The 26,287-nt window shown below is 44.1% G+C and overlaps 1 protein-coding gene across 5 annotated transcripts in view; it reads left to right on the top strand.

The window, feature by feature from the left end:
* BAZ2A (bromodomain adjacent to zinc finger domain 2A) overlaps positions 1-26,287 on the top strand; it is a 305,747-nt gene that overhangs the window by 110,116 nt on the left and 169,344 nt on the right. For all 5 annotated transcript variants that reach the window (XM_033936980.1, XM_033936976.1, XM_033936978.1 and 2 more), the window contains exons 8-15: positions 4,233-4,341; positions 16,789-16,890; positions 17,155-17,365; positions 17,615-17,676; positions 18,106-18,171; positions 18,453-18,650; positions 18,814-19,068; positions 19,889-20,103. In XM_033936980.1, the coding sequence (XP_033792871.1) occupies positions 4,233-4,341; positions 16,789-16,890; positions 17,155-17,365; positions 17,615-17,676; positions 18,106-18,171; positions 18,453-18,650; positions 18,814-19,068; positions 19,889-20,103 (1,218 nt within the window). The remainder of the gene's footprint in view (positions 1-4,232; positions 4,342-16,788; positions 16,891-17,154; positions 17,366-17,614; positions 17,677-18,105; positions 18,172-18,452; positions 18,651-18,813; positions 19,069-19,888; positions 20,104-26,287) is intronic.

The following is a 26,287-nucleotide window of genomic DNA, read 5'->3' as shown; positions in this document are numbered from 1 at the left end:
GGCTTTGTGGTGGTCTTTGCATTCCTTTGTGTGGCATTTTTGGGTCAATTTTTAGGCTTGCCAGGATGCAAATTTTGGGCCAACAGTGTTAACTGAGATTTTTGTCACTACTTTGGTACTTCCCATTAGTCTGGACCAGTCCAGAGGGATAATAAGGAAGGAGAAATTTCATGTCATCTCACAGATCAATCCAGAGACTTGTGGGTTATGCCAATCTACTAGCAGGTGGAGATAGAGAGAATGCCAGAGCTCTGCCATATATCCTTACTTCCAATATTCTCTCTAGCACACAAGTGTCAATCACAAGACCCGCAGGCCAAATCTGGCCTGCCTGGCCGTTTTATGTGGCCCGTGGCAGTGCTCCCTAACTTCCCCTTCTCACAACCCAGTATGTCTTTCCTCCCGCGCCGGTCCGATGTTGCCATCATACTGAAAAATTTGCCGGCCTCGACAGCAATACGCATCATTGGAGACAGACCACAGCAGATGGAAAGCAGGAAGGGGAGCTGGGGACAACATAGCTGAATCACTGCCGAGGCCAGCAGATTTTTCAGCTTGACTGCGACATCGAACTGGCGTTGGAGAGAACACATGCTGGGCTGTGAAGAGAGAGGTTGAACCTGGGGTACTGTGAAGGAAGAGGGAAAGAGATGCTTGAAGAGAGAACTGTTGAGAAGAGAAAGGGAGAGAAATTGGACTGGGGATGGAAGGGAGGGAGAAATGTTAGGCCTGAGGGGTGGAAGGGAGAGAGAGATACAGCATCTCTTTTTTTTTTTTTTTTTTCCTTCCAACTCATTGTTCAGCATCAAGAGGGAGGGGGAAGAAGAACAACAGAAAAGAGAGGGAGCAAAATATTGGACCAAGAGGAAAGAGGAGGAGAGATGTGGTAATGGGGAGTAGATAGAAGGAAATAGGAGGCAGCGAAAGGAGTGAGATGGGAAATGAGAGAGCTAGGGACTGAGAGGAGATGAAGAATTGAGAGGTAGCTGAAAATTTAAAAAAAGAAGGGTGAGAAAGAGGGCAAGATATGAGTGGACAGAGGCAAAAAAGAAAAGAAAAAGTTAGGAAAGCTGAAAGGAAAAAATCAATATGTTGGAGACAAGCATAAGGAGGGAATGGAACAAGAGAGAAGAGGAGAAAAAATGGACAGCAGACACAGGAAAGAAAATTAGTAGAAGATGGACAAAAAGCAGAAAGAGAAACTGAGACAAAGATGATGGAAAAGCAAAATGACCAGACTAGAAAAGGTAGAAAAAATAATTTTATTTTCTATTTTGTGATTGCAATATGTCAGATTTGAAATGTGTATCCTGTCAGAGCTGGTGTTAGACAGCAAGTGTGTAAAAGGACTACTAAGTATCTTAATAAAAAATTTGGCCTGTGACTTAGCCTGTGTTTTAGATTTCGACCCCTTATGTAATTTGAATTTGACACCCCTGCTCTAACACATAGATGGGACAATAACCTGTGCAGCTCTGGAGTGATACTGGCTCCTGGCCTGTCCCCCTTCGCTTCCGTGCCTGTTAGGTTACAACTCTGTTGTGTATTTCAGCCAGAAATCTCCTGCCTTGTGCAAGTGTGCTTGCTAATTCAGACCTCTTACAAAAAAAAAAAAGAAAGAAAGGCAGTATAAGAGATAAAACCTGTTGAGGCCAGGCTGGAGGAGCCAGCAGTGCTCTTATTCTAGGGAGACTGTTTGCTGTAGCACCATTTTGGATTTGTTCCCTCCTATTAGCATTTTGCTTCGAGAAACTGTGAGTAGTGGAGTTTGTGTTCTGTATGGCTGCCTCCACTGAAATGGTGATTGAAATGGTGAAGTGTTGCTTCCAATTTGGCATCAGGAGACCAGTATTGGTGAGTTGCAGTACTTGTGCTTGTGCCTCTCCTTCTGGCTCTCCTCTAAATGCAGTGTTGGCACAGACCATCTAGGGGTGATGGTGGTGGGGTCAGCGTGTCTGTTGGGAGTTTTGACAGGTTCTATGGATCACAGTGGTTTACAATAGTTAATTTAAAAAGGAAGGGAATGCCATAAAATGTATAGGAAAGAACACAATCATACAAAGGTTAAATTTAAAATTAAATAAATAAAAGACAGATAAGCAAATATGTTTGTCCAGTTCTCTGCAGACCCTACTCACACAGGTACTGATTAAGAAAGTGTAAGTTTGAAGGCCTTTTTAAATAAAAATGATTTCAGCAGCGTTTTGAATTTTGAGAAGTTGGGTTCACAGCGAATACATGGAGGCAAATCATTCCATGATTTAGGGGCAATAAAGAAGAAGGCAGTGGTCCTAGTAGAGTCATAATAGGCCAGACATGGCAACTGATCTGCATCAAGAGAATGCAGTAGACATGATGGAGTATAAGCAGAAATTAATGTTGAAAGATAAGATAGTTGACCAGTATGAAGTGATTTATGAATAAGACTTAGAATTTTGAAGAGAATGTGATACTGTAGAGCAGGGGTGCCCACACTTTTTGGGCTTGCGAGCTACTTTTAAAATGACCAAGTCAAAATGATCTACCAACAATAAAATAAAAAAAAAACCACAACGCACACTGTACGCATAGAAAATGTTAATTATCATTCCTATTCTAGGGTTTTTCAAAGAGGTCAAAGCGGATGACTCTATGCACTATCACCTCAGTAACAACCATACAAAAATAGACAAATATACCACCTCCCTTTTTACTAAACCACGATAGCAGTTTTTAGAGCGCAGGGAGCTGCGCTGAATGCCCAGCGCTGCTCTCGACGCTCATAGGCTCCCTGCGCTAAAAAAACTCTATTGCGGTTTAGTAAAAGGGGACCTTAGTGTAAAATATAGACAGCAGGTAAAATAAATTCAGACACATTTTGATCACTAAATTTAAAATAAAATCATTTTTCCTACCTTGTCTGGTGATTTCATGAGTCTCTGGTTGCACTTTCTTCTTCTGACTGTGCATCCACTCTTTCTTCCCTTCTTTTAGCCTGTATGCTTCCTCTCCTCCAGACCTCATTTCCTCCCCCAACTTTTCCTTCCTCTCTCCCTGCCCTTTCTTTCTCTCTGCCTCCCTTTCTTTTTTTTCTGTTTCTCTTCTTTCCTTCTGTCTCCCTGCCTACACTTTTTCTTTCTTTCTTCCTGCCCTCCCCCAAGCCACTGCCGTCGGGGACCAGGACCCAAACCGCCACCAATAACAGGCCCGAAAGCTGACGCCGCCCCAAGCTCTCCCTGCTTCGGCCGACCAGCATTCCTCTCCCCGACGTCAATTCTGCCGTCAGGGAGAGGAAGGCTGATTGGCCCAAGATCACGATCGACCTATTGGGGGAAATGCTGCCAGGTCCTGCCTTCGCGGAAACAGAAAGTAGGCAAGACCCGGCAGGAAGAAGAACAAATGCTTCACTAACCTGTCTCCCGCATTAGCCCGTAGCGAACGCTTGCTTCAGGGCTCTCAACATGTGCGTGCCGGCTTCCCTTCTCCCCCCCCCCCCGGACATAACTTCCGGTTTCGGAGGGAAGAGAAGGAAAGCCGGCACGCACACGATAGAGCCACGGAGCATAAGTTCGCTACAGGCTGAAATCTCCAAGACGTTTTTTTTTTGTTTTTTTAAAATGTTCAGCAGCGGCGGCGGCAGCAGATGACAGCTGGGCGGACCGCCCAGCTAAAAGGCCCTAGAGAGAATACTGGAGAGGAAGGCTGATCGGCCCGGTAGATCAGGACGGCAACACGAGTCTATCACGGAGCCCGGGATGGGCTCCGTGATCGACTCGCGTTGTCTTCCTGAGCTACTGGTCAATCGCGATCGACGTGTAGGGCACCCCTGCTGTAGAGCAACCGATGAAGTTAAGGTGTAAGAAGAGTTGGGTTAGGTGGTCGAAGCGGCATGCATGACAGGAAATGCATGGCTGTATTTTGAAAAGTCTGAAGATGCTTGAGTTAAAAAGTGGGAATACCTGCATAAACAATGTTGCAATAATCTAACTTAGAAATGACCAGTGCGTGAATAAGACTATGGAATTACTTAAAGTCTAGTAATAAGCTCAGAAATCGGAGTTGACGCAGTGAGAAAAACTCAGATTGAATGGTGTGTGAAATCTGTTTATAGAATGATAATTCAGAATCCAATATGACCCCTAGGTACCGAATGCTAGACACTGTCTGAATAGGCCTGTTAAATAGGATAGGGGTTTGCATAGGCTGTGATAAAGAACCAGTAATCCCAAACATTATTTACGTGTCTCATGCAGCTGGAAGCGAGAGGTCTACATCAAGAAGGGTAACCACCGCTGGCAGGGAGAGACCTGGTATTATGGGCCCTGTGGAAAAAGGATGAAGCAGTTTCCAGAAGTTATCAAGGTAATACTTCTTGTTCCTTGTGAAGATGTAGCAGGTATTCTGCTGTTTTGTTTTGTAGAAGATGTGCTGTGTTTCTGGTTATCTGACAGTTAATACAAGTGTAAGGTTCTCTACCATCAATATAAGTATATAAAGCAGGGGTGTCAAATTTTAATCCTGGTGAGCTCAAATTGGTTAAGGTTTCAAGTTTATTTAAAAAGTCTTATAACTCCCAATCAGCCTTCTAGGTGGTGTACAAATTCATAAAAACATAAATCAAAATTAAGCTAAAATACAAGTTTTTAGCTGACATTACGTCGCCTAACTGTAACTTTTAATAACCTTTGAAGACTTTTAAAAGACAAAGACAAACAGGAACAAAAGGTAAAAGGCAAGAACTACAATAGTCAAAGTAAAAGAGAACAATTAAGGAAAAAAACAATAGGAGGAGCTGCTATAAATAACGTTTAACTCAATAGTATTTGCACTCAATTGCCTTTAAAAGGACAGTTAGGTCTCAAAGCATCAAGGAAGAGAAATGTCTTTAGCTTCATCTTAAAGTTATTAAGAATTCATTCTTCGTGTAAATAATTTGGAATACTATTCCAAAGAGAGGGGGCAGTGACAGAGAAGATAGTAGACCTCATTGTATATATAAACTTCAGTGACTGAATAGAGAAAAGGTTATTAGCTGTCGATCTTAGGGTCTTAGAAGGCTTATAAGAGGTAAGAAGATTATTAATAAATTCAGATTGATTGTTTTGTCTGGTCTTAAATGTTAACAGAAGAATTTTGTATGTGATTTAGTGTTCCAATGGCAACCAGTGGGCTTCTTACAAAAGGGGGGTAACATGGTCGGTTTTTCTTTGCATTGAATCTTTACGGCGGTGTTCTGTATTATCTGGAGTCTTCTTATTTCTTTTTTGGTTATGCCTTTATAGAGGGCATTACAATAGTCAATGCACGAAATCACGAGAGAATGAATAAAAATGTTCAAAAATGCAGCATCTAATAGTTTGGATAATGATCTGATCATATGTAGCCGATAAAAGCAACGTTGGACCACTGTACTGATATGAAGATGATAATTAAATTTATTATCAAAAGTGACTCCAAGTAATTTAAGTGAAGGTACGATTTTAATAGATTGAGACTTGAATTTAAGCGGGGTCTGCATAGAAAGTCCTTCCTTGTTGGGAAAAATCATTACTTTGGATTTTTCAATGTTCAACGAGAGCATATGTAAGTCCAACCAGGAGTTAATCTTTTCCAATTTTTGGTTTATGAACTTTATTTCTGATTGATTATTTAGGTCTGTTGGGTGAATTAGTTGGACATAATCTGCATAAGCAAACATTGTGAATCCGCTAGATTGCTCTAATGTTAAAAGGGGGGGCCAGAAAAATATTGAAAAGTAAGGGAGATAAGATAGAACCCTGGGGGATCCCATAATCAGTTGTAAACGAATCAGACGATGTAGAGTTAAATACTACCTTGGAAGAACGATCTGTAAAAAAGGATGAAAACCAGTCCAAGACCTGGGCTTTGATTCCAGTTTCACACAGACGAGATAGAAGAAGCTTATGATCTATCGTGTCAAATGCCGATGATAGATCTAGAGCGATAAGTAAGACGGACTGGTGATGGTCGATGTGTTAAAGAATTTTTGTAGTGAAAGTTCTGTGGAATGATATTGACAGAATCTTGTTTGGTTTGGATGGAGCACTTTTGTTCCATAAAATCTGAGATTTGGCAAAAAACTATCTTTTCTGTAAGCTTTGCTAAGAAAGGCATGTTTGAAATGAGTCGATAGTTTGAAACCTCTTGTGAACTAATTGTATAGTCTTTGATTATGGGATGAATAATTGCTTCCTTCCAAACTTTTGGAAGAATTCCTGTACTTAAACTAGTGTAGATCAGATTTAAAATATCGGGTCCAAAAAATGAAAAAAAAAAAAAGTTTTAGAAAAATTGGTGGAATGGTCTCTGAGTTGGAACCTTTTATGTTTAATGTATTTAAAGTTCTCTGTAGTTCTTGAAGAGAGGGTAGGATAAATTTTGAACATTTGGAGAGAGGGAGATGTACAGTCTCAGATTTTTTAACGAAGTCCACTGTATAGGGAGCAGTGGGGTTTATGCTGGCAATACTTGACTAAGAAATGGAGTCTCTAATTTTTGGGATTTTCTTGATAAGATAAGAGGCAATTGCTTGAGCTGAGGGTGGTGGGGCTGTTAATTTGGACACTGTCCTCTGTGAAGTTAATGATTTTGTGATAGAAAATAATGCAGAAGTGTTTTTAGCTTTTTTAATTTGTTTGGAATAGTATTCTTTTTTTGATCTGTTAATCTCAGATTTATAAAAGTTAGCTTGTTCCTTGAATAATTTATTTAGGTTGTATAGAGTCTTGTTTCTATGCCATTTTCTCTCAAGGGATTTCAGTTTATTAATAAGGGTAAGATTAGGACTATACCAGGGGTTCGTTTGTTTACATGGAGAAATGATATAGGTAACGATGGGTGCTAATAAGTCTAAGAGTTTAGTAATGGAGGCTTTCCATGAGGCAACTTTCTCCTCAATAGGTGATTCTGATAATTTTGCTAGATTGGAATCAAAGTTAACAGAAATGGAAGCATCATCCAGTTTTGAAAAGTCACGAGAAATTATTGTTTTAGGACAAAGAATTAAGGCATTGGACCTAGTAGATTGAGAGTTACTAATGAGAAAGTGATCAGTCCAAGGAAGTTGTGTGCAAGCCATAACTTGAAAATGATCTTTAAGTGGTAATGGAACAAGAACCATGTTTAAGGTGTACCCTGCTATATGAGTGGGAGAGGTTACCAATGGACTGAGGTTTAAATCTTTTAAGAGGGTAAAAATATTAAGGTAAAAGTGTTAAGATCATCAAAATGAATATTAAAATCTCCTAAAATAATAGGGTTGAGGGATGAAGTACAAAATTCAAAGATAATGGATTGAAGTAAAATGAATGATTGGCTATTAACAGGGGGGAAGATAAAATAGTAAATAATCTAATGAAGGGTTAGATTTCATTCTAAATTGAATAGATTGTAAGATACAGCTAGGGGAAGATAATTCTAGCTTAGAAAGCAAAGAATCTCGGTGGATTATGGCTAAACCACCTCCTATCTACTACTACTACTACTACTACTGTTTATCACTTATATAGTGCTGAAAGGCATTCGTAGCACTGTACATTTTGACATTTAATAGACTGTCCCTGCTCGGAAGAGCTTACATGTCCCAAACAAAGTACTAGTATCGTGTTGTGTATTTACACACATCCTGGTAAATCTAGTTTCCTGTTGTGTTTCTAGTGCGGAGTAGCCAGCTGTTTCCTCTATACTGCTAATTCCCCTGTCTGTTACATTATTAGTTAAAGTAGTATGAAAAAACTGGTTTTTATCCCTTTTTTGCACTTTCCGGTGTCCTTTTCTAGTTTTAATTCCTTTGGAAGGGAGTTCCACCACTTTGGAGCCATCACTGAGAACATTCTTGTCCTGATGCTTTTATATTTGATGTCTCTGAAGGAGGGTATTTCCAGCAGGTATTCTTGGCTCAAGCGCAGGGTGCATGCTGGTGTATGCTTATGTATTCTGGGTACTAGATACTTCGGTTCTGAGAGATTAACAATTTTGTGTGTCAGCAATAAAATCTTGAATTTCACCATGATTTCAATCAAGATTTAGTGTCATTCTTTCAGTAATGGGGTGGCACTTATCTGCTTTGATTTACCCAGCAGAAATCTTGCTGCTTCATTTTGTACTATTTGTACCTGCCTGATCATGTACTCAGTGCTGGGCTTTTATTTTTCTTTTTGACTTGGTAACTTTCTTATATGCTAAATTAACTGGAACGCAGACTGGGGCTTTGTCTTTATTAGGGGGTGCACAGCCGGCACACTGGTCGGAACTTCCCGCTGTACTCTGTACTTTCCTGAACCAGCAGCAGCGGCAGTAAACTTTAAATTCAGTCACCGGGGAACCTTCCTGCACCTCCCTTTGCTTCCGGTCTACCTCCTCTGACGTCGCTTCCTTGTTTCAGAGCAGAGCCGGCAGCCATGGGGAGGTGCAGTAAGGTCCCGTGATGACTGCATTTACGTTTACAGCTGCTGCTGGTTCGAGAAGCATACAACAGCGGTGTGGAAGTGAGAGGGCACAATACTGGATGGCATTGGGGTGGAGGGAGAGAGAAGGGAGCAGGATACTGGTATGAATGGGGTAGAGGGAGAGAAAGGAGCAGATGCTGGTGGAATTGGTGTGCAGAGAGAGAGAGACAGAAGGGGAAGGATATTGGATGGAATTGAGTTGGAGGGAGAGAAAGGGGGCAAAAGCTGATGGAAGTGTGGAAAGGAGAGTGAAGGGAGCAGATGCTGGATGGAAATGGGGAGGAGAGAGAGAAAGAAAGCAGCAGATGCAGGAAGGAAGTGGGGAACAGAGAAAGATGGGAGCAGACACTGAATGGAAGTGGAGAGAGGTTGCAGACACAGGATAGAAGTGGACAGAGAGGAGAAGATGCTGGATAGAAGGGGTAGAGAAAGAGAGCACATGATGGAAGGAGGGGATAAATTAAAAAAGGGCATATGCTGGATGGGGGAAGAGGATAGAGTTAGTGAAATACTGGAGGGGTGAGGGAAAGAGGTGGCAAGCTGTAGGTAGACACAGTGAAAAGGGAAATTGAGGACTAGATAGTAAGAATTTAATCTAGACAGATGCAGAAAATGAGAAGGAAGATGAGGGATGAAAAAGGAATGGAGAGAAGAGAGTGAAATGTCAGACAATGGGGGTGGGGTGTGGAGAGGGAAGGGAAAGAAAGGAGAGAGTGCAATACTAGATCATGGAGTGTGGGAGAGGGAAAGGAAGGAGAGGAGAGAGATGTCAGACCATTGGGGGAGGGAAGAAGATGGATACCAGAACAAAGGGGGTGAGGCAGACAATTTCTGGAAGGGGCATAGAAGGAGAGAAGATGACATATAAAAGGGGCAGAGAGAGGGCAGACAGTTGATGGAAAGATGAGATAAGCAGAAACTAGAGAAGACAAAGGTAGAGAAAAAAATTATATTTTATTTTTTTTGCTTTAGAATAAAATATCATTGTAGCTGTGTTGATAAATATTTATAAATAGAAAATGGAAATAAGGTGATCCTTTTATTAGACTAACTGTAATACATTTTTTGACTAATTCAGAGACCAAAACCCCCTTCCTCAGGTCAGGACAGGATATTGTAACAGCAGTATACTTTACTGACCTGAGAAAAGAGGTTTTGGCCTCTGAAAGCTAATTGAAACATTTATTAGTCCAATAAAATGGTATTATTTTATTTTCCGTTTTTGTTTTATTTTTCTCCCCCTTTTCGCTCCCTTTTATGAAGCCACTGTAGACTTTTTTAATCACCAGCCATGGCGATATTAGCTCCGATGCTCATAGGAATTCTGTGAGCGCCGAAGCTTTTACTGCAGCTTTCCTAAAAGGAGATGGGGGGGGGCGTTATGAAGCCACATTAGGGTTTTTTATCGCTGGCCGCAGTGGTAGAAGCTCTGATGCTCATACAATTCATATGAGCGTCGGAGCTTTTACAGCTGTGGCCTACAATAAAAAAAACCCTAACGCAGTTTTATAAAAGGGGGAGTTTATTTGTTAATTTGCAAAGTGATGATTGCTATTTCTCTGTTTTTTTCAAATTTATATCTGCTATTTTTATATTTTGCACAGTATTAGGGGACATGTGTCACTGTTTCTGTGGTATTGCAATGTATGCAGAGTCCAGCTTCTTGGTAGTTCAGTTTAACTTTTGTCTACATATTTCTATTTTACCCTCCCCCCCTTTTACAAAACTGTAGCACAGTTTTTAGCGCAGGCCGTGACAGTAACAGCTCCAATGCTCATACGAATTCTATGAGCGTCAGAGCTGTTATCGCCATGGCCGATGCTAAAAACTGCGCTATGGTTTTGTAAAAGGGGGAGGGGGTTAGTTTGTGATTACATATTCCATACTGGGTGAAGGTGTTTTCTGTGCTCTTTGTGTATGAAAAACATGGTTCTCTGTTAGCATTGACTATACAGGATCAATCTGTACTAGTCTGGTTTGTTTAGTTTTACAGTGGGTCCATTAATGATCTACTGCTCACTACAGTATGTAAGATTCTGTCTTTTCCTAGGTACATTCTTGTGCGATGTGTGGATTGTTACTAAAAATCATGTTTTTCATATAGATGAGGGGGTGTCAAAAAATGATGGGCCCCATGTGTCACATATGCTAGGTACGCCACTGTGTGATAATACTGTTTCTTCTAGATAGAAAAATTGCCACTGACATTATGAATAGATTAATGTAATTCATTTACCAAAAAAATTTAACATTGCATGAATATACAGCCTCATGCTCAATTAAAAACTAACCCTTATTTCATGATGATAACTTTTGGACTATAATGTACCTTAAATAGAAAACTATCTTCATAAAAGCATTTTATTAAAAAAAAAAAAAAAATCCAATTTAAATTAAAAAAAATCTGAGTTCTTTCTTCAAGCCATTCGGTCCTTATATTCTAATCCTTGGGCATCCTTGTTGGTTAATGGTACTCATACGGACTCTTTTCCTATTTTCAGGGGCACTAGGCAGGGCTGCCCTCTCTCTCCTCTACTTTTTCTCCTTTCTTTGGAATCTCTGCTTTGTACCCAACCCGACCATGTGCCTCAGGCCGCGCCCCCAGGTGGGACCTAAGGCTCCAGGGCCTATTCTGATTGGCCCACGCGCCTTAGGCCCCACCAGTAGGCGGAGCTTTGGGACGGATGGGCCAATCCGGCCTCATTCCGTCGTTGGCTGCCTGCCGGACAGGCGGGTTTGGCTCCCGTCTGTCCGGCCAACTAGCAAAGGTACGGGGAAGGGGGGTGGGGGTGTCGTGGGGGTCGGCCAGGGGGGGCGCGGGTCGGCTGGGGGGGCGGTCGGAGGTTCTTGGGGGGGGCGGTCGTTGGAGGGAGGGAGGGGGGTTTGCGTCGAGGGCAGGAGGGCCTGGGATCCCTCCTGCCCGTAATGTAGTGCGGGGTGGGGGTAGGGGGTCGCCGTGGCCAGGAGGGTTTGGACTCCCTCCTGGCCCGATATTGTCGGGGAGTCGGCCGGGCAAGAGGGCTTGGGCTCCCTCTTGCTCCGATCGCGGGTGCGGGTGGGAGCGCGTGCGAGCGGTCGTTCGGGGTGGGGGTGCGAGCGGTCCTGCTGGGGGGGGGGCAGGGCAGGGCGGGTAAACGGAGAGTCGGGGAGGGCGAAAGGAGAGTCGGGGTGGCCAGAGGAGAGTCGGGGCGGGCGAAAGGAGAGTCGGGGTGGCCAGAGGAGAGTCGGGGCGGGCGAAAGGACAGTCGGGCAGCATGCGCGTTATACCCGTGAGCGCGGTATACAAAAGTTTTTATACATAATATTGTGGTTTCTGCGCGCTATACCCGTGTGCGCGTTATACACGGGTGCGCGTTATCTGCGTGAAAATACGGTAAGTCTTTTGATAAATTATGTCAAGAATTTAATCTCTCTCGAACTGATGGCTTTGTTTATATGCAACTTTGTCATTATATTACTTCTTTGTCATCCTGTCATTTGACGGCTTCCTGTCAGGAGCTGTCCACAGCTTTCACTATAGGTTCCCAACTCCCTGTTCCTCTTAAATTCCATCTTAGACACTTGAAGGATGAATTCCCCCCTGCTAGATCATGTTCGATTATGAGATGCTTGGGCTCGTGATCTTTCTGTTGTATTACCTGATGATATTGTTCTCTGTGCTGTACGTACACTGAATGTCTTTCGTAAATATACTACTTTTTGGGAACAACATTATAAATTGGTTTTACGTTTGTATATCTCTCCTAAGTGGGCTCATCTTTCAGGGTTCCGAGCAACTGCTGCCTGTCTCCGCTGTGATGCTCCAGAAGCTGGTTTGGAACATATGTTCTTGACCTGTCCAGTTATTCAGTCTTTTTGGGAGGCCATTTTTCTTTTTGTTGAAAGAATGTTCTATCTGCGGAATCGGAAAGAAGTAGGGAGATTGTGAATGCCTTTCAAGAGGCTCTGCTCAGACAAATGGTGACGGAACCCACAAGGGAAAAAGCGATATTGGATCTGGTCCTCACAAATGGAGAGAGTATCTCTAATGTTCGAGTGGGTGCTCACCTGGGAAGTAGCGATCATCAAACGGTTTGGTTTGATATAACGGCTAAAGTGGAGAGCAGCCGCATGATACTTAAAAGTCCTAGATTTCAAACGTACGGACTTTAATGCAATGGGAAAGTACCTGAAGAAAGAGCTGTTAGGATGGGAGGACTTAAGAGAAGTGGAAAGACAGTGGTCTAAGCTGAAAGGAGCGATAAAAATGGCTACGGACCTTTATGTGAAGAAAATCAATAAAAACAAGAGAAAAAGGAAGCCGATATGGTTCTCCAACCTAGTGGCTGAGAAAATAAAGGCGAAAGAGTTGGCGTTCATGAAATATAAAAAAACCCAAGAAGAGGAGAGCAGAAAGGACTACAGGGTGAAACTGAAAGAAGCCAAGAGAGAGATATGTTTGGCGAAGGAACAGGCGGAAGAACAAATGGCTAAAAATGTAAAAAAGGGAGATAAAAATTTTTTCAGATATATTAGTGAAAGGAGGAAGATAAAAAATGGAATTGCTAGGCTAAAAGATGCTGGGAACAAATATGTGGAGAGTGATGAGGAGAAAGCAAATGTGCTAAACAAATACTTCTGTTCTGTGTTCACAGAAGAAAATCCTGGAGAAGGACCGAGATTGTCTGGCAAAGTTACACGAGAAAATGGAGTAGATTCTGCGCCGTTCACAGAGGAGGGTGTTTATGAGCAACTTGAAAAACTGAAGGTGGACAAAGCGATGGGACCAGACGGGATCCATCCCAGGATACTAAGGGAGCTCAGAGAGGTTCTGGCGAGTCCTATTAAAGACTTGTTCAACAAATCTCTGGAGACGGGAGTGATTCCTGGGGATTAGAGGAGAGCGGATTTGGTCCCTATTCATAAAAGTGGTCACAGGGATGAAGCAGGAAACTACAGGCCGGTGAGCCTCACTTCAGTTGTTGGAAAAATAATGGAAGTGTTGCTGAAAGAAAGGATAGTGTACTTCCTTGAATCTAATAGGTTACAGGATCCGAGGCAACATGGCTTTACAAAAGGTAAATCGTGCCAAACCAACCTGATTGAATTTTTTGATTGGGTGACCAGAGAGCTGGATTGAGGACATATGCTAGATGTAATTTACTTGGATTTCAGCAAAGCCTTTGAAACAGTTCCTCATAGGAGACTGTTGAACAAACTTGAAGGGCTGAAGTTAGGACCCAAAGTGGTGAACTGGGTCAGAAACTGGCTGTCGGACAGACGCCAGAGGGTGGTGGTTAATGGAAGTCGCTCGAAGGAAGGAAAGGTGACTAGTGGAGTCCCTCAGGGTTCGGTGCTGGGGCCAATCCTGTTCAATATGTTTGTGAGTGACATTACTGAAGGGTTAGAAGGAAAAGTGTGATGATACCAAGATTTGTAACAGAGTAGACACGGAAGAGGGAGTGGAAAATATGAAAAAGGATCTGCAAAAGTTAGAGGAATGGTCTAATGCCTGGCAACTAAAATTCAATGCAAAGAAATGCAGAGTAATGCATTTGGGGATTAATAATAGGAAGGAACCGCATATGCTGGGAGGAGAGAAGCTGATATGCACGGACGGGGAGAGGGACCTTGGGGTTATAGTGTCCGAAGATCTAAAGGCGAAAAAACGGTTTGACAAGGCAGTGGCTGCTGCCAGAAGGATGCTGGGCTGTATAAAGAGAGGCGTAGTCAGTAGAAGGAAGAAGGTGTTGATGCCCCTGTACAGGACATTGGTGAGGCCCCACTTGGAGTATTGTGTTCAGTTTTGGAGACCGTATCTGGCGAAAGACGTAAGAAGACTTGAGGCGGTCCAGAGGAGGGCGACGAAAATGATAGGAGGCTTGCGCCAGAAGACGTATGAGGAGAGACTGGAAGCCCTGAATATGTATACCCTAGAGGAAAGGAGAGACAGGGGAGATATGATTCAGACGTTCAAATACTTGAAGGGTATTAACGTAGAACAAAATCTTTTCCAGAGAAAGGAAAATGGTAAAACCAGAGGACATAATTTGAGGTTGAGGGGTGGTAGATTTAGGGGCAATGTTAGGAAATTCTACTTTACGGAGAGGGTAGTGGATGCTTGGAATGCGCTCCCGAGAGAGGTGGTGGAGAGTAAAACTGTGACTGAGTTCAAAGAAGCGTGGGATGAACACAGAAGATTTAGAATCAGAAAATAATATTAAATATTGAACTAGGCCAGTTACTGGGCAGACTTGCACGGTCTGTGTCTGTGTATGGCTGTTTGGTGGAGGATGGGCAGGGGAGGGCTTCAATGGCTGGGAGGGTGTAGATGGGCTGGAGTAAGTCTTAACAGAGATTTCGGCAGTTGGAACCCAAGCACAGTACCGGGTAAAGCTTTGGATTCTTGCCCAGAAATAGCTAAGAAGAAAAAATTAAAAATTAAATTAAATTGAATCAGGTTGGGCAGACTGGATGGACCATTCGGGTCTTTATCTGCCGTCATCTACTATGTTACTATGAATTTGGAATGTAGTTATCCATTGTTCTCCCTTGCTTCTTTTTGGTGTTCCCCTTCATTTTTTCCTTCAGAGGCTGGGGACTGCTGCATTTCTCAGGTGGACTGTAGTGATTGCCCTCAAGTGTATTTTGCTAAAGTGGCTGGAGGTGATCACCCTTCTGCTGTGGGAATGTTGAGATGTGCAGGATTTTTCCTCACTCTGGGACATTCTTTCCAATGTACCTGGGAGCCTTTTTGGAACACTATGACTCTGGTGGCACGTAGCCGCCTCCTGAACTGTTGATCTGATGTTTTGGACTACTTACTACACCTGTTGTTGTTTTGCATATATTGGTTTCTTTTTCCTAAATGGATATTTTAGGATGGGTTTGAAGGAGGACTGGGGTGGGTCGGGAGGGGGGGGGGGTTGGGGGAGTTGTAGTTTCTGTCTCTTTTGTACCTACCTTGCTGTTTGCCTATGGGGTGGTGTGAGTAGGGAAGGGTGACTTCAGTTATGTTTCCTACTGATAAAATGTGAGCTTGATCTTTGTATGTTCATGTACCTTTTACCTCTTACTGTTGGGCTCAATAAAATATATTGAAAAATAAAAAAAATCTGATTTAAAAATATATATTTTTTAATCATTAATTTTTATCCACGAAAATATGCTGTCACTCAGTATATCAAAATCCAAATGTCTTCTCTTTCCTTGGAAAAAAAACGTACAGCTTAGTTCTCCCATTACAATAAATGATGTCCCTATTACTTCTATGTCTTTCACTAAAATGCTGGGCGTAATAATAGATAACAAACTGACTTTGAAGCAGACTAAGAATGATTTGGTCTCTTGCAAACTTTCTGGACCCTCAATCTCTTAACATTCTAATACATTCTCTTATCATATCTAAGCTAGATTACTTCAATGCACTGTATAAGGGTATTTGCCAAAAAGATTTGTCGATTACAATTGATACAAAATGCTGCCATAAAAATAATCACAAACAGGAAAAAATTTGACCATGTCACTCCCTTATTGAAAATTGCTCACTGGCTACCAATTCCACACCGTATCATATATAAAATAGCTATTCTTTCTTTCAAGTCTCAAAACACTAAAGAACCGGCCTTTATTCACAAACTTCTTATTCCTCATGAACCTAAAGACTCCTAAGATCTTCCTCTCAGCATCTTCTTAACACACCATCCTTGAAAGTCATTAGCACACGTCGGGCCACCTCATTCGCTATTACGGCCCCTACAATATGGAATTCTTTACTACTTTATATCAGGGCGGAAAAAAATTTAGATAAATTTAGATATTGTCTCCCCCTTTTTAATACATACTGTAAAACGCTTAGAAGTCTTTGATTTGCGTTTTATCAAAATTTTAATAAACTTGAAACTTGTGTAAGGTTCAAGGAAAGAAAATTAACAGGTAAGAGCCAACTTTTTCCATTTGCATGCACTGGAGGCAACATATGCATACAGTATATGTCTCATGCATAGTCTGAAAACTTGACTGGTTTGTGGCCCTCAAGGGTTACAGTTCAACACTCCAGATATAAAGGGGGTATTAAACAAATAAAGACAAAGCAGGTAGCATGAGTATGGTGCCATGCCCTGAGATAGATAGGGATATCCCTGTTCTGTCATGAGGATGGTACCTTGTGTTGATGTGCTGTCCTGTATATAGTATATTGCCTTGTGTGGCATAAAGAGGTATGCTGTGCTGTTGTAGTACCCTAATCAATGGAAGGAGAGGGGGTTAGGGAAGAGGCACCACAGAGGGAATCTCTATTCTGGCAGCTCTGCTGTTTAGCACATTGTGAAGAGAGTATTTTCTCCACTCTTTTTCCATGCAGTATCTCACTCGGAATACCAGCCTTCCTGTTCAGAGAGAACATTTCAGTTTCAGCCCCAGGATGCCTGTTGGAGACTTCTACGAAGAGCGTGATACCCCAGAGGTGTGTATTTCTACTGCTAATCAATGCAATGCATCTTAGTGCAGGAATGTAAATGATACAGAGTTGCAAGAATAGAAGTTGAAAACAGGAAACACACATGCAATTCCTGGCCCTAAAGATCCTTTATTCAGAGTGCTTACTGAGGGTATGGTTGTGTAGTGTGGCATGAAACTAATTGCTGTTACAGCAGTTTCTAGCATGTATACTTGACAGATTTCGAAAGTTCTCAGGAGTTCAGGGTGTTCTGTTTTTTAAAAAAATCAGGGTTTGCAGTGGGTAAAGCTGAACTGTGAAGAAATTCCATCACGAATCCTGGCTATAACTGGGAAGAGGGGGCGTCCCCGCAACACTGAAAAGATGAGAGCATCGGATCATCAGAAGGTGAAGCGTGGCAGGGGGCGGCCTCCTAAAGCCAAAGATGAAAATCTGCTGAGCAAAATTGAGGCCAGAACTATGAAGAAACTGGAAGCTCAAGGTATGAGCCAAGTGCTAACAGAAAAATTGTGGGATAGGGAGAAATGATCCCAGTGACAGAGAAGACAGGAGAGAAAAGGTTTGAGGGCTCCAGGGGAGCTGTCATCAGGAAATGCAAAAACTGCTGCCTAGAATGTTGGCGTTCAGGAACAAAAACATTAGAAATGACATCTGTTTCATTCCAGGTCCTTGCAGACTAAAGTATCTTCTTGTCCTGATCTTCTTTCTTTTGTTCCCTTAATCTTTTCAGAGGTGCTGAGTGATGAAGACAAATTAAAGCTGAGCAAGATCAAGAAGAAAATGCGGCGGAAGGTATTGGTGCAAATGAAGCACATTGTATGGTTAAAATAAGTGTAATGATTGATTTATGCTAGATAACATGACAAAGAGCAAGCCTGAACTAAGCAAGCGTCTTCCACACCTAGTGCATCTCAATCATACCGTGTAGTAGCTTATGATTCTCCAAGATGCAGACCACTACAATACCTCATTTCTACCTTGGTGCACCTCCTGGTATTCCAGTGCTAAAGACCTTCCCTTATCCCACTCCAAGGGGTTCTGTCAGTGCAGCCTTAGTCCTGCCTTGCAGCTTCTGCTATTTCAAAACTGGAACCCCCGTGCACAACTCTTCAAGTACACGTCAGTCCTGGCCTTGCTGCTATCTGTTCACAAGTCGGTGAGCAAAACACAAAATCGGATGTAATGAATTAAAGAAAACTTCCCTTAATATTGTTTCTATAGGAAAGAAACAGAAGAAAACAAGAGGCCAAGATCATGAAGCAGAAAGAAACGAAGAAAAAAGTTAAGGTGGGGAAGTGAACATATATGATGGCAAGTCTATGAACTATACATGGGACAGGGATGGGGGGAGGAGGGAGAGCCTGTAAAAAGTGCCTAGGGACAGAGGTGGAGGGGGATATGAGGAGGGCATGTGGGCTTGTGCATGGGGAAGGGAGCCTAGGGAGCAGAAATCTTGCTTGGAAATTAACCCTGGGTATTCCTCATGCCAGTTTACAGCGTGCCACTGAGCTAACAGTCTGACTTAAATGTCTTTTAATGGTTGCTTATTTTTTTCTATTTCTCCAAAGGTAATTAAGGAGGTAGAGAAAGGGAAGACAAAGCCAGCGAAAGGAAAGAAGGAGAAAGAGGAGAAGGTGAAGATTGTGGTGAGGAAGGTGGATAATAAGGTGCTAACTCAGCGCCGGCTGGAGGAGCGGAAACGGCAGCAACTTATTCTAGAGGAGATGAAGAAGCCAACAGAAGACATGTGTTTAACAGACCATCAGGTGCGTATTCCTAATCCACACTGGGGAAGGCAGGGACATGGTAAGGACAAGAAGTGTACATGTTAGCTGTTGGTTTATTTCAAGATAATACCAAAGAGATTATGGTCAGATTCTTGAAGGTTTGGTGAATAATGACATTTTAACATCTGTCTTTTCACTACAGCCTTTGCCTGAGTTTTCCCGAATTCCTGGTGTCTTCCTGCCCAACCATGCTTTCTCATATTGTCTTACTGTGGTGGAATTCCTGCACAGTTATGGAAAGGTGCTTGGCTTTGATGTAATTCGGGATGTGCCCAGTCTGTGTATGCTGCAGAAGGGCCTTTATAATGTAGGAGACTATCTGGGGGAGGTCCAAGACCTGCTGGTGAAATTACTGGGTGCAGCGATGAGAGATCCTGGATTACCTCCGTATTACCAGGTACTGAGCCATATCCCTTTTGCTTTTAGGCAAGAAGTACATTTGAGATTTCATTGACAGAACCACAAATGCATTCTATTGTGTAGTAGGTAAAATCATACATGAAAAACTCTTTTTTGAGATAAAAGGTGTTTAGAAAGTGGTAAATGCTATGGAATAGATGGTACACATTACTTGCTACCAGAAGGATCCAAGGTTTAATGTCTGCTTTATCAGTTTGGGTCTCCCAGGTTCTCCAGTCCATGCTTAATTATGTTGCTAAGGAAAGTAAATGTGGCCAAATGTGTGAAATTTCTCCCTTTAAGCACATAAGCAGTGCCTCCGCTGGGTCAGACCAGAGGTCCATCATGCCCAGCAGTCCGCACATGCGGAGGCCCATCAGGTCCAGGACCTGTGTAGTAGTCCTCTATCCGTAGGTGAATTGCATCCCTTTCCAAAACTAAAGAAGAGAGAAGGCTTTTTGTCATAATAGGATGGCTGACATTAAATCATTACAATGTAAGTCCATGATATTTGACAGTCCAGGTAGCCAGTTGTAGTGTGCAAGTCACTAGTCAAATAGACCGAGAATAGAGTAAATGAGAGAGCTCTTCCTCCATCTGTATCTTCATTTATGAGAGGGACACCAATGAGATGTGCACTTACAACTTTGCCTTCCTATCCCTAGACTTGCTTGTGCCATCAGATTTTTCTCTGATTTGAATCTGTACATCAACTTGTTTCTAATCCCATAGCACAGTTAATGACTGCAGTTAAGGAAAAGGTGTCTAGTTTCTTCCCAGTATTTCTCTTCATGCAATTTGTATATATCTCCTTGCAGTCGCTGAAGATCCTGGGGGAGAAAATTTCTGAGATTGGGCTAAATCGGGACAGTGTATCTGAGGTACTGAGGATTTTCCTGGAGGCCTATGGAGCAGATCTGCAGCTGTGTGACAGTCTGCGCAGCAAGCCCTTCCAGGCCCACTCACCAGATGTTAAGGCTTCTATCTTGGCCTTCATAGTTTGCGAGCTCAACAGCAGCACCATCATCATAAAGTAGGTTATTGGGCTAAGCCATATTTGTGCCAAAGTGCTGATGTTCTATTCCTAAAAAATAATGAGGAAATAGGCTTCAGGAGTGCCTTCCAATGTAGATTTGTAGAAAGAGTGATGGGGTTTTAGTGGTAGGTGTGGAATATATTTTATGCTATGCTTTTTATATGGCTTTTCCACTTATGTGGTTACTGTGAGACTGGAGAGGGGGGAGAATGGAGAGGGGATTTGCTGTTTGAAGAAACAGCTTTGTATCTGTGTGCATGAGTGGCCATTAATACTGCCCAAATCGATTCGTTTTTCCCCCCCAAATTGAACTCACTGATTCAGTAACCAACTCCATCTCCCCACACCCAGTGAGTCTTGGCATACCTCCAGGCCTCCTAAACCAGCAGCAGCAGCAGCGGTGGTGGACGACAAGCAGAGACAGCGCTCTGAACAGGCTGCTTGTAGCCTGCCCCGCCAGAGCCTTCCCTCTGCTGTGTCACTGATGACTTGGCAGAGGGAAGTCATGGCGGGGTAGGCCGCGAACAGCCTGTTCACAGCCAGCCAGCCAGCCATCACTGCTGCTGCTTTAGGAAGCCTACCGATATGTCAGATCGCATGGGGTGAGGGTGGGGGTTGGTCGGGAAGTGCTGCACAGGAGGATGGGAGGGAGGGATGGAGAAGCTGCTGCACAGGGGGATGGAAGGGAGGGATGGAGAAACTGTTGCACAGAGGGATAGGAGGGAGGGATGGAAAACTGCTGCACAGGGAGATGGGAGGGAGGGATGGAAAGCTGCTGCATGGAGGGGAGAGAGGAAGAATTGTTGGACATGGTTGGAGGAATAGAAAGGAGAGATGTAACCGAGGCAGAAAGGGGTGAGAGGGAGAAATTCTGCATATGGTGGAGAGGAGGGAGACATGCATGGAGAAGAGAGAGCAAGAAATGTTGCACATGATAATGGAAGGAAGGAAGAAAAAGATGCTGTATGGAGGAGAATAGAGGGGTTTGACCCAGAGCACAGGGCAGGAAGAGAGAGAGAGGGAGAGAGAAGATAGATGGTAGACAGTGGGAAAGAGATGTTGGATATGGCAATGGAAGGATGGTTAGCATGGAGAAAAAAGAAAACGTCATATGGGCAGGAGACTGGTGAGCAAGTTAACAGAAGATAAACAGAAACCAGAGCTTGGTACCAACATAATTTGAATAATAAAATGGCCAGACAACAAAAGGAAAAAAAATAATTTTATTTTCTGGGTTATTTTTTTTAATTGTTTATTCATTTTTGAAACTTTCAATAAGTGCAGTATAAGATAAAATCATTTTACACTTTAATATCACTTAATATTCTACCAAAGACCTAATTCACATAAAATATCCCTCCCTCCCACATACCCAACAATTGTCCTTAAACATAAGAAAACATAAAGTATCCCCTCCCCCCCGACTTGGACGTGTATGTTCAAAGGGAAAAAACAATATTCATTATTTACAATATTTTGTTAATGGCTTCCAAACATCCTTAAATTTCTTAAAATGCCCCTGTTGTATGGCTTTACCCGCTCCATTTTAAAGATGTGGCATAAAGAATTCCACCCAAAATTATAATTGAGCCGATCCCAATTTTTCTAGTTTTTCATAATATGCTGTATGACAACCCCTGTCATAATGAGTAAAAGTTTATCCTGCCAGAGCTAGTGTTAGTGAGTGTGAACTAGGACCTAACAGAGAGAGGAAAAATCTTTTTGTTTGCACCACAGCGCCGGCATGGGGTTGGAGAGAGCAAAGAGGGTGTATGGGTGAAAAGGCTACAAAGTAAATCCACCAGGATGTTTGAAAAAAATAACCGATTAGGCAGGAAAAGTGAATCGAATAAAAAAGTTGATTCAATAGGCTGAATTGAATCAAAAAATCTTTCCCTGAAGCGGGAGGCACTAGTGGCCAAGGGTAGAATATACTGCTTATGAGAGACACTTACAGGCTGCAGAATATTGTGCTCTGTTCCAAAAGTTGAGTCTCCATTCCTGCATGTCCTTATTAGACTAATCCAAAACCCATGATTTGTGCTTGTCAACTAACAGATGGAGGTATAAATTAAAGGCTTCTGAGTTCTCCCGTGTAAGGAGTTTATTTCTTACTGAGATTGAAAGTATTTCTTTCAGTAAAGAAAACTTAGGCCTAGACTCTCAAAAAAAATGCATTAAAAAGCAACAGTCTGTTATAGCAGCTGTTCTAATAGCAAATTTAAAAAAGCGAGTCATTCTCCAAAAAACGCTCATGTAAATGAGGTTGATGGAGAGTAGCAAAGACTTGCTAAATTTTCTATGGGCACATGTGCAGAAAAAATGCGAACCTTCCCCCCAAAAAAACACAATAGCAGGAGAGATGTTCAATTTCTCCCACTGCTATACAATGCTCCTCCCTCTGCAGTGGAAAGAGATGTCCACTCTCTCCCACTGCAAACAAGGTCCCACAGCAGCAGGAGAGATGCCCATTCTCTTCCGCTGCATCACAACACCACCCTCCTCCGACCCCTCTTCCCCAATACCTTTAGATCAGGGCTGCCCAAGTCCTTTCCTCAAGATCTACTGTCAGGCCAGGTTTTCAGGATATCTACAATGAACATGCATGAGAGAGATTTGCATACCAAGAAGGCAGTGCAGGCAAATCGCTCTCATGCATATTCATTGCAGATATCCAGAAAACCTGGCCTGCCAGTAGATCTCGACGACCAGACTTGGGCAGCCCTGCTTTAGATGGCTGACTGGAGGGATGCCTATTCCCTCCAGTCAGCTGGCCCGCCTCTTCCAAAATGGGCCTTCCCCTCCATGGTGCATTCTGGGATGCACCGGGGAGGAGCCTGAGGCTCTGATTGGCCCAGGTTATTTAAGGCCCCTTCCATAGGAGGGGCCTTTTACAACCTTGGCGAATGGGCCTGAGGTCTGAATACCCCGCCTACCCAATGACTCCGTGCTGGCACCTTCCTTGGTTCCAGTGGGTGCTTAGTTGCGAGATTTTTACCCAAGGGTGGGCCACGATCATGACGGATCTGTGGGTCCTGGAGGTGTTTCAGGACGGGTATGCTCTGGAGTTTCCTTTCTAGCTTCTCCGTATTAAGCGGCATGGAAGATGCGGGCCTTTCGCCAGATGCTGCAATGCCTGCTAGATCTCAAGGTGGTGGTGCCAGTGCCTCCGCAGGAGTGTGGCACAGGTAGGTATTTGATTTACTTTGTGGTGCCCAGGAAAGACGGGACTTTTAGGCCCATCTTAGATCTGAAGGGAGTCAACAGGGCTCTGCGTGTTTCGTCTTTCCGCATGGAGACCCTGAGATCTGTTATTCTGGCTGTTCAGCCAGGGAAATTTCTGACCCCTCTCAATTTGACGGAGGCTTGCTTGCATGTTCCAATTTGCGCCTCCCATCAGCTTTGTCTTCGCTTTGCGATCTTGGGTTGGCACTACCAGGTTCTTGTGCTTCCTTTTGGTCTGGCCACGGCTCCGTGGATGTTCACCAAGATCGTCGTGGTGGCGGCCTTGCGCAAAGAGGGCATTCTGGTTCACCCTTGTTTGGACGACTGGTTGATCAGCGCAAAGTCTTTTCAGAAGAGCTCCCGAGTTACGGCTTGGCTTGTGGAATTCCTGTAGTCACTGAGATGGGTAGTCAACCTGTCCAAGAGCCAGTTGGCTCCATTTCAGCGCCTGGTCGATCAATGTTCTGGAGACCAGAGCCATCTGGCTGGTGTTGCTAGTGTTCCAGACATTGTTGACGGGCAAGTCTGTTCGGGTTCTCTCGGACAGTGCCACGGCGGTGGCTTATGTCAATCGTCAGGGGAACTAGGAGGTGGCTCTACTCATGGACTGGGCTCTGCTCATGGACTGGGCAGAGTTGCATCTTATTCAGGTGGACTTCCTCAGTTAGAAACATAGAAAGATGACGGCAGAAAAAGGCTATAGCCCATCAAGTCTGCCCACTCTACTGACCCATCCTCTTAAGTCTATACCTAGTGACCAATTCTTCAGATCGACCCTCATAGGGATCCCACATAGGCATCCCATTTATTCTTAAAGTCCAGCACGCTGCTGGCCTCGATCACCTGCACCGGAAGCTTATTCCAACGGTCAACCACTCTTTCTGTGAAGAAATACTTCCTGATGTCGCCATGAAATTTCCCGCCCCTGAGTTTGAGCAGATGCCCTCTTGTGGCCGAGGGTCCTTTGAGAAAGAAGATATCATCTTCCACCTCGATACGTCCTGTGATGTATTTAAATGTCTCAATCATGTCTCCCCTCTCCCTACGTTCCTCTAGAGTGTAAAGCTGCAATTTGTTTAGTCTCTCTTCGTACGAGAGACCCTTGAGGCCCGAGATCATCCTGGTGGCCATCCGCTGAACCGATTTGACTTGGAGCACATCTTTACGGTAATGTGGCCTTCAGAATTGTACACAGTATTCCAGATGAGGTCTCACCATGGTTCTGTACAATGGCATTATGACTTCAGGCTTCCTGCTGACGAAACTTCTATTGATACATCCCATCATCTGCCTTGCCTTAGATGAAGCCTTCTCTACTTGATTGGCAGTTTTCATATCTGCATTGATGATTACTCCTAAATCTCGTTCTGCTGAAGTTCTAGTTAAAGTTTCTCCATTCAAGGTGTAAGTTCTGCAAGGATTTCTGCTGCCGAGGTGCATAACCTTACATTATCCCAGGACAAGCAGGCAGGTATTCTCACTAGTGGGTGATGTCATCCGACAGAGCCCCGATACGGACATCTTGCAAGCATGTCTTGCTTGAAGAAACTCAGAAGTTTCGAGATGCCCGCACCGCGCATGCGCCAGTGCCTTCCCGCCCGATGCTCCGGGCGTGTCTCCTCAGTTCTTTTTCTTCCGCGGAGCTGAGAAGTCTATCTTCAATTTGCGCCCATTGAATCTCTTTTTTGCCTTCTTTTTTGCCGCAGGTTGAGTTCTTTCGGCTCTCCTGTGCATTTATTTCTTTCTTTGATTTCTTTAAAAAAAAAAAAAATTTTCCTTCCGATACCGGGTCAGCCACGTGGCTGGGGCCCCGCGCCTTCGACCTTGCGGCGGAGCTTTTCCGGCCTATGTCCCGGCCGATTACCGGTTTTAAAAAGTGTAGCAAATGCCAGCGCGTGATTTCGCTCATGGATCCTCATCGACGCTGCTTACAGTGTCTGGGACCGGATCACTTCCCGAAATCGTGCCGGCCTTGCTCCACTCTGACGGCGAGAGCGTTTAAGCGTCGCTGTCTGTTGTGGGAGTCCATGTTCAAGATGGAAGCTTCATCGGATCCTGCAGCTTCGACATCGACATCGACGGGTGCTTCGACTCCTTCGGCGAAGCCCTCTGCCTCCCCGGCTGCTTCGGGCCTCCTGAAGCCGGCATCGTTCCCACCGGTTTCGGCCCTGACTTCAGCGCCGGTGCCTTCATCCGTCTCCTCGGAGCAGGTATCGACCCCGACTGTTCCACCAGTGGTGCTAAAGGTGCCGAAGACTGGCAAGCAGAAGCACGCAGCACCCAAGGAGCGCGGAGACCGTGCGGAAGGGCCCCCTTTTGGTGCGGATCCCTCCATATCGGCTTCGTTGCGGTCCATCCTGGAGGCTCAGTTCGTGGAGCTCATGCAGACCATGGGGCCTCGGCTGATTGCCACCATCCAGGGTGACCTTCCAGCTTCGGCTTCGAGGGGCGGACCGCCTCCTCCTCCTCGCCGCACGACCTCGTTGCTCGGCGAGGAGGAGCGGCGAGCGGTGTCCGGGTCCTCGAGGAGGTCCTCCGTTAGCGCTGTACCTCCTTTGGAACCGATTCCCTCGAGGAGGGCCTCCCTTAGTGATATGCCTCCCTTGGAGCCCATCCCCTCGAGGAAAGCCTCGTTTAGTGACCTGCCTCCCTTGGAACCGATTACTCCGCCCCATGACTCAGTCCACCTTCGGGGCCACCCAGTCCTGGGCATAGCAGGAAGCAGGACGAGTTCTTCTGAACCCCCTATCAAACCTGGGCGTCGTCGGGGGAGGCGCCGACTCTGCCGCCTCTGCGATCGACGGCATCGAGTCCAATCTGCTCCTTGGAGGCGTCTGACCCAGTTTCTCACAGACGGGCTCGATCCCCTTCCAGGCATCGGGAGGGGCATCGATCCAGACATTCTTCGAAGCATTCCTCTCGACACTCGACCGTTTCGCCTCAGAAGAAATTGCCT

The sequence above is a fragment of the Geotrypetes seraphini genome, chromosome 3, assembly GCF_902459505.1.
Source record: "Geotrypetes seraphini chromosome 3, aGeoSer1.1, whole genome shotgun sequence".
Lineage (NCBI taxonomy): Eukaryota > Metazoa > Chordata > Amphibia > Gymnophiona > Dermophiidae > Geotrypetes > Geotrypetes seraphini.
Note: the sequence above shows the minus strand (reverse complement) of the source record. Positions and strands in the feature narration are given on the sequence as shown.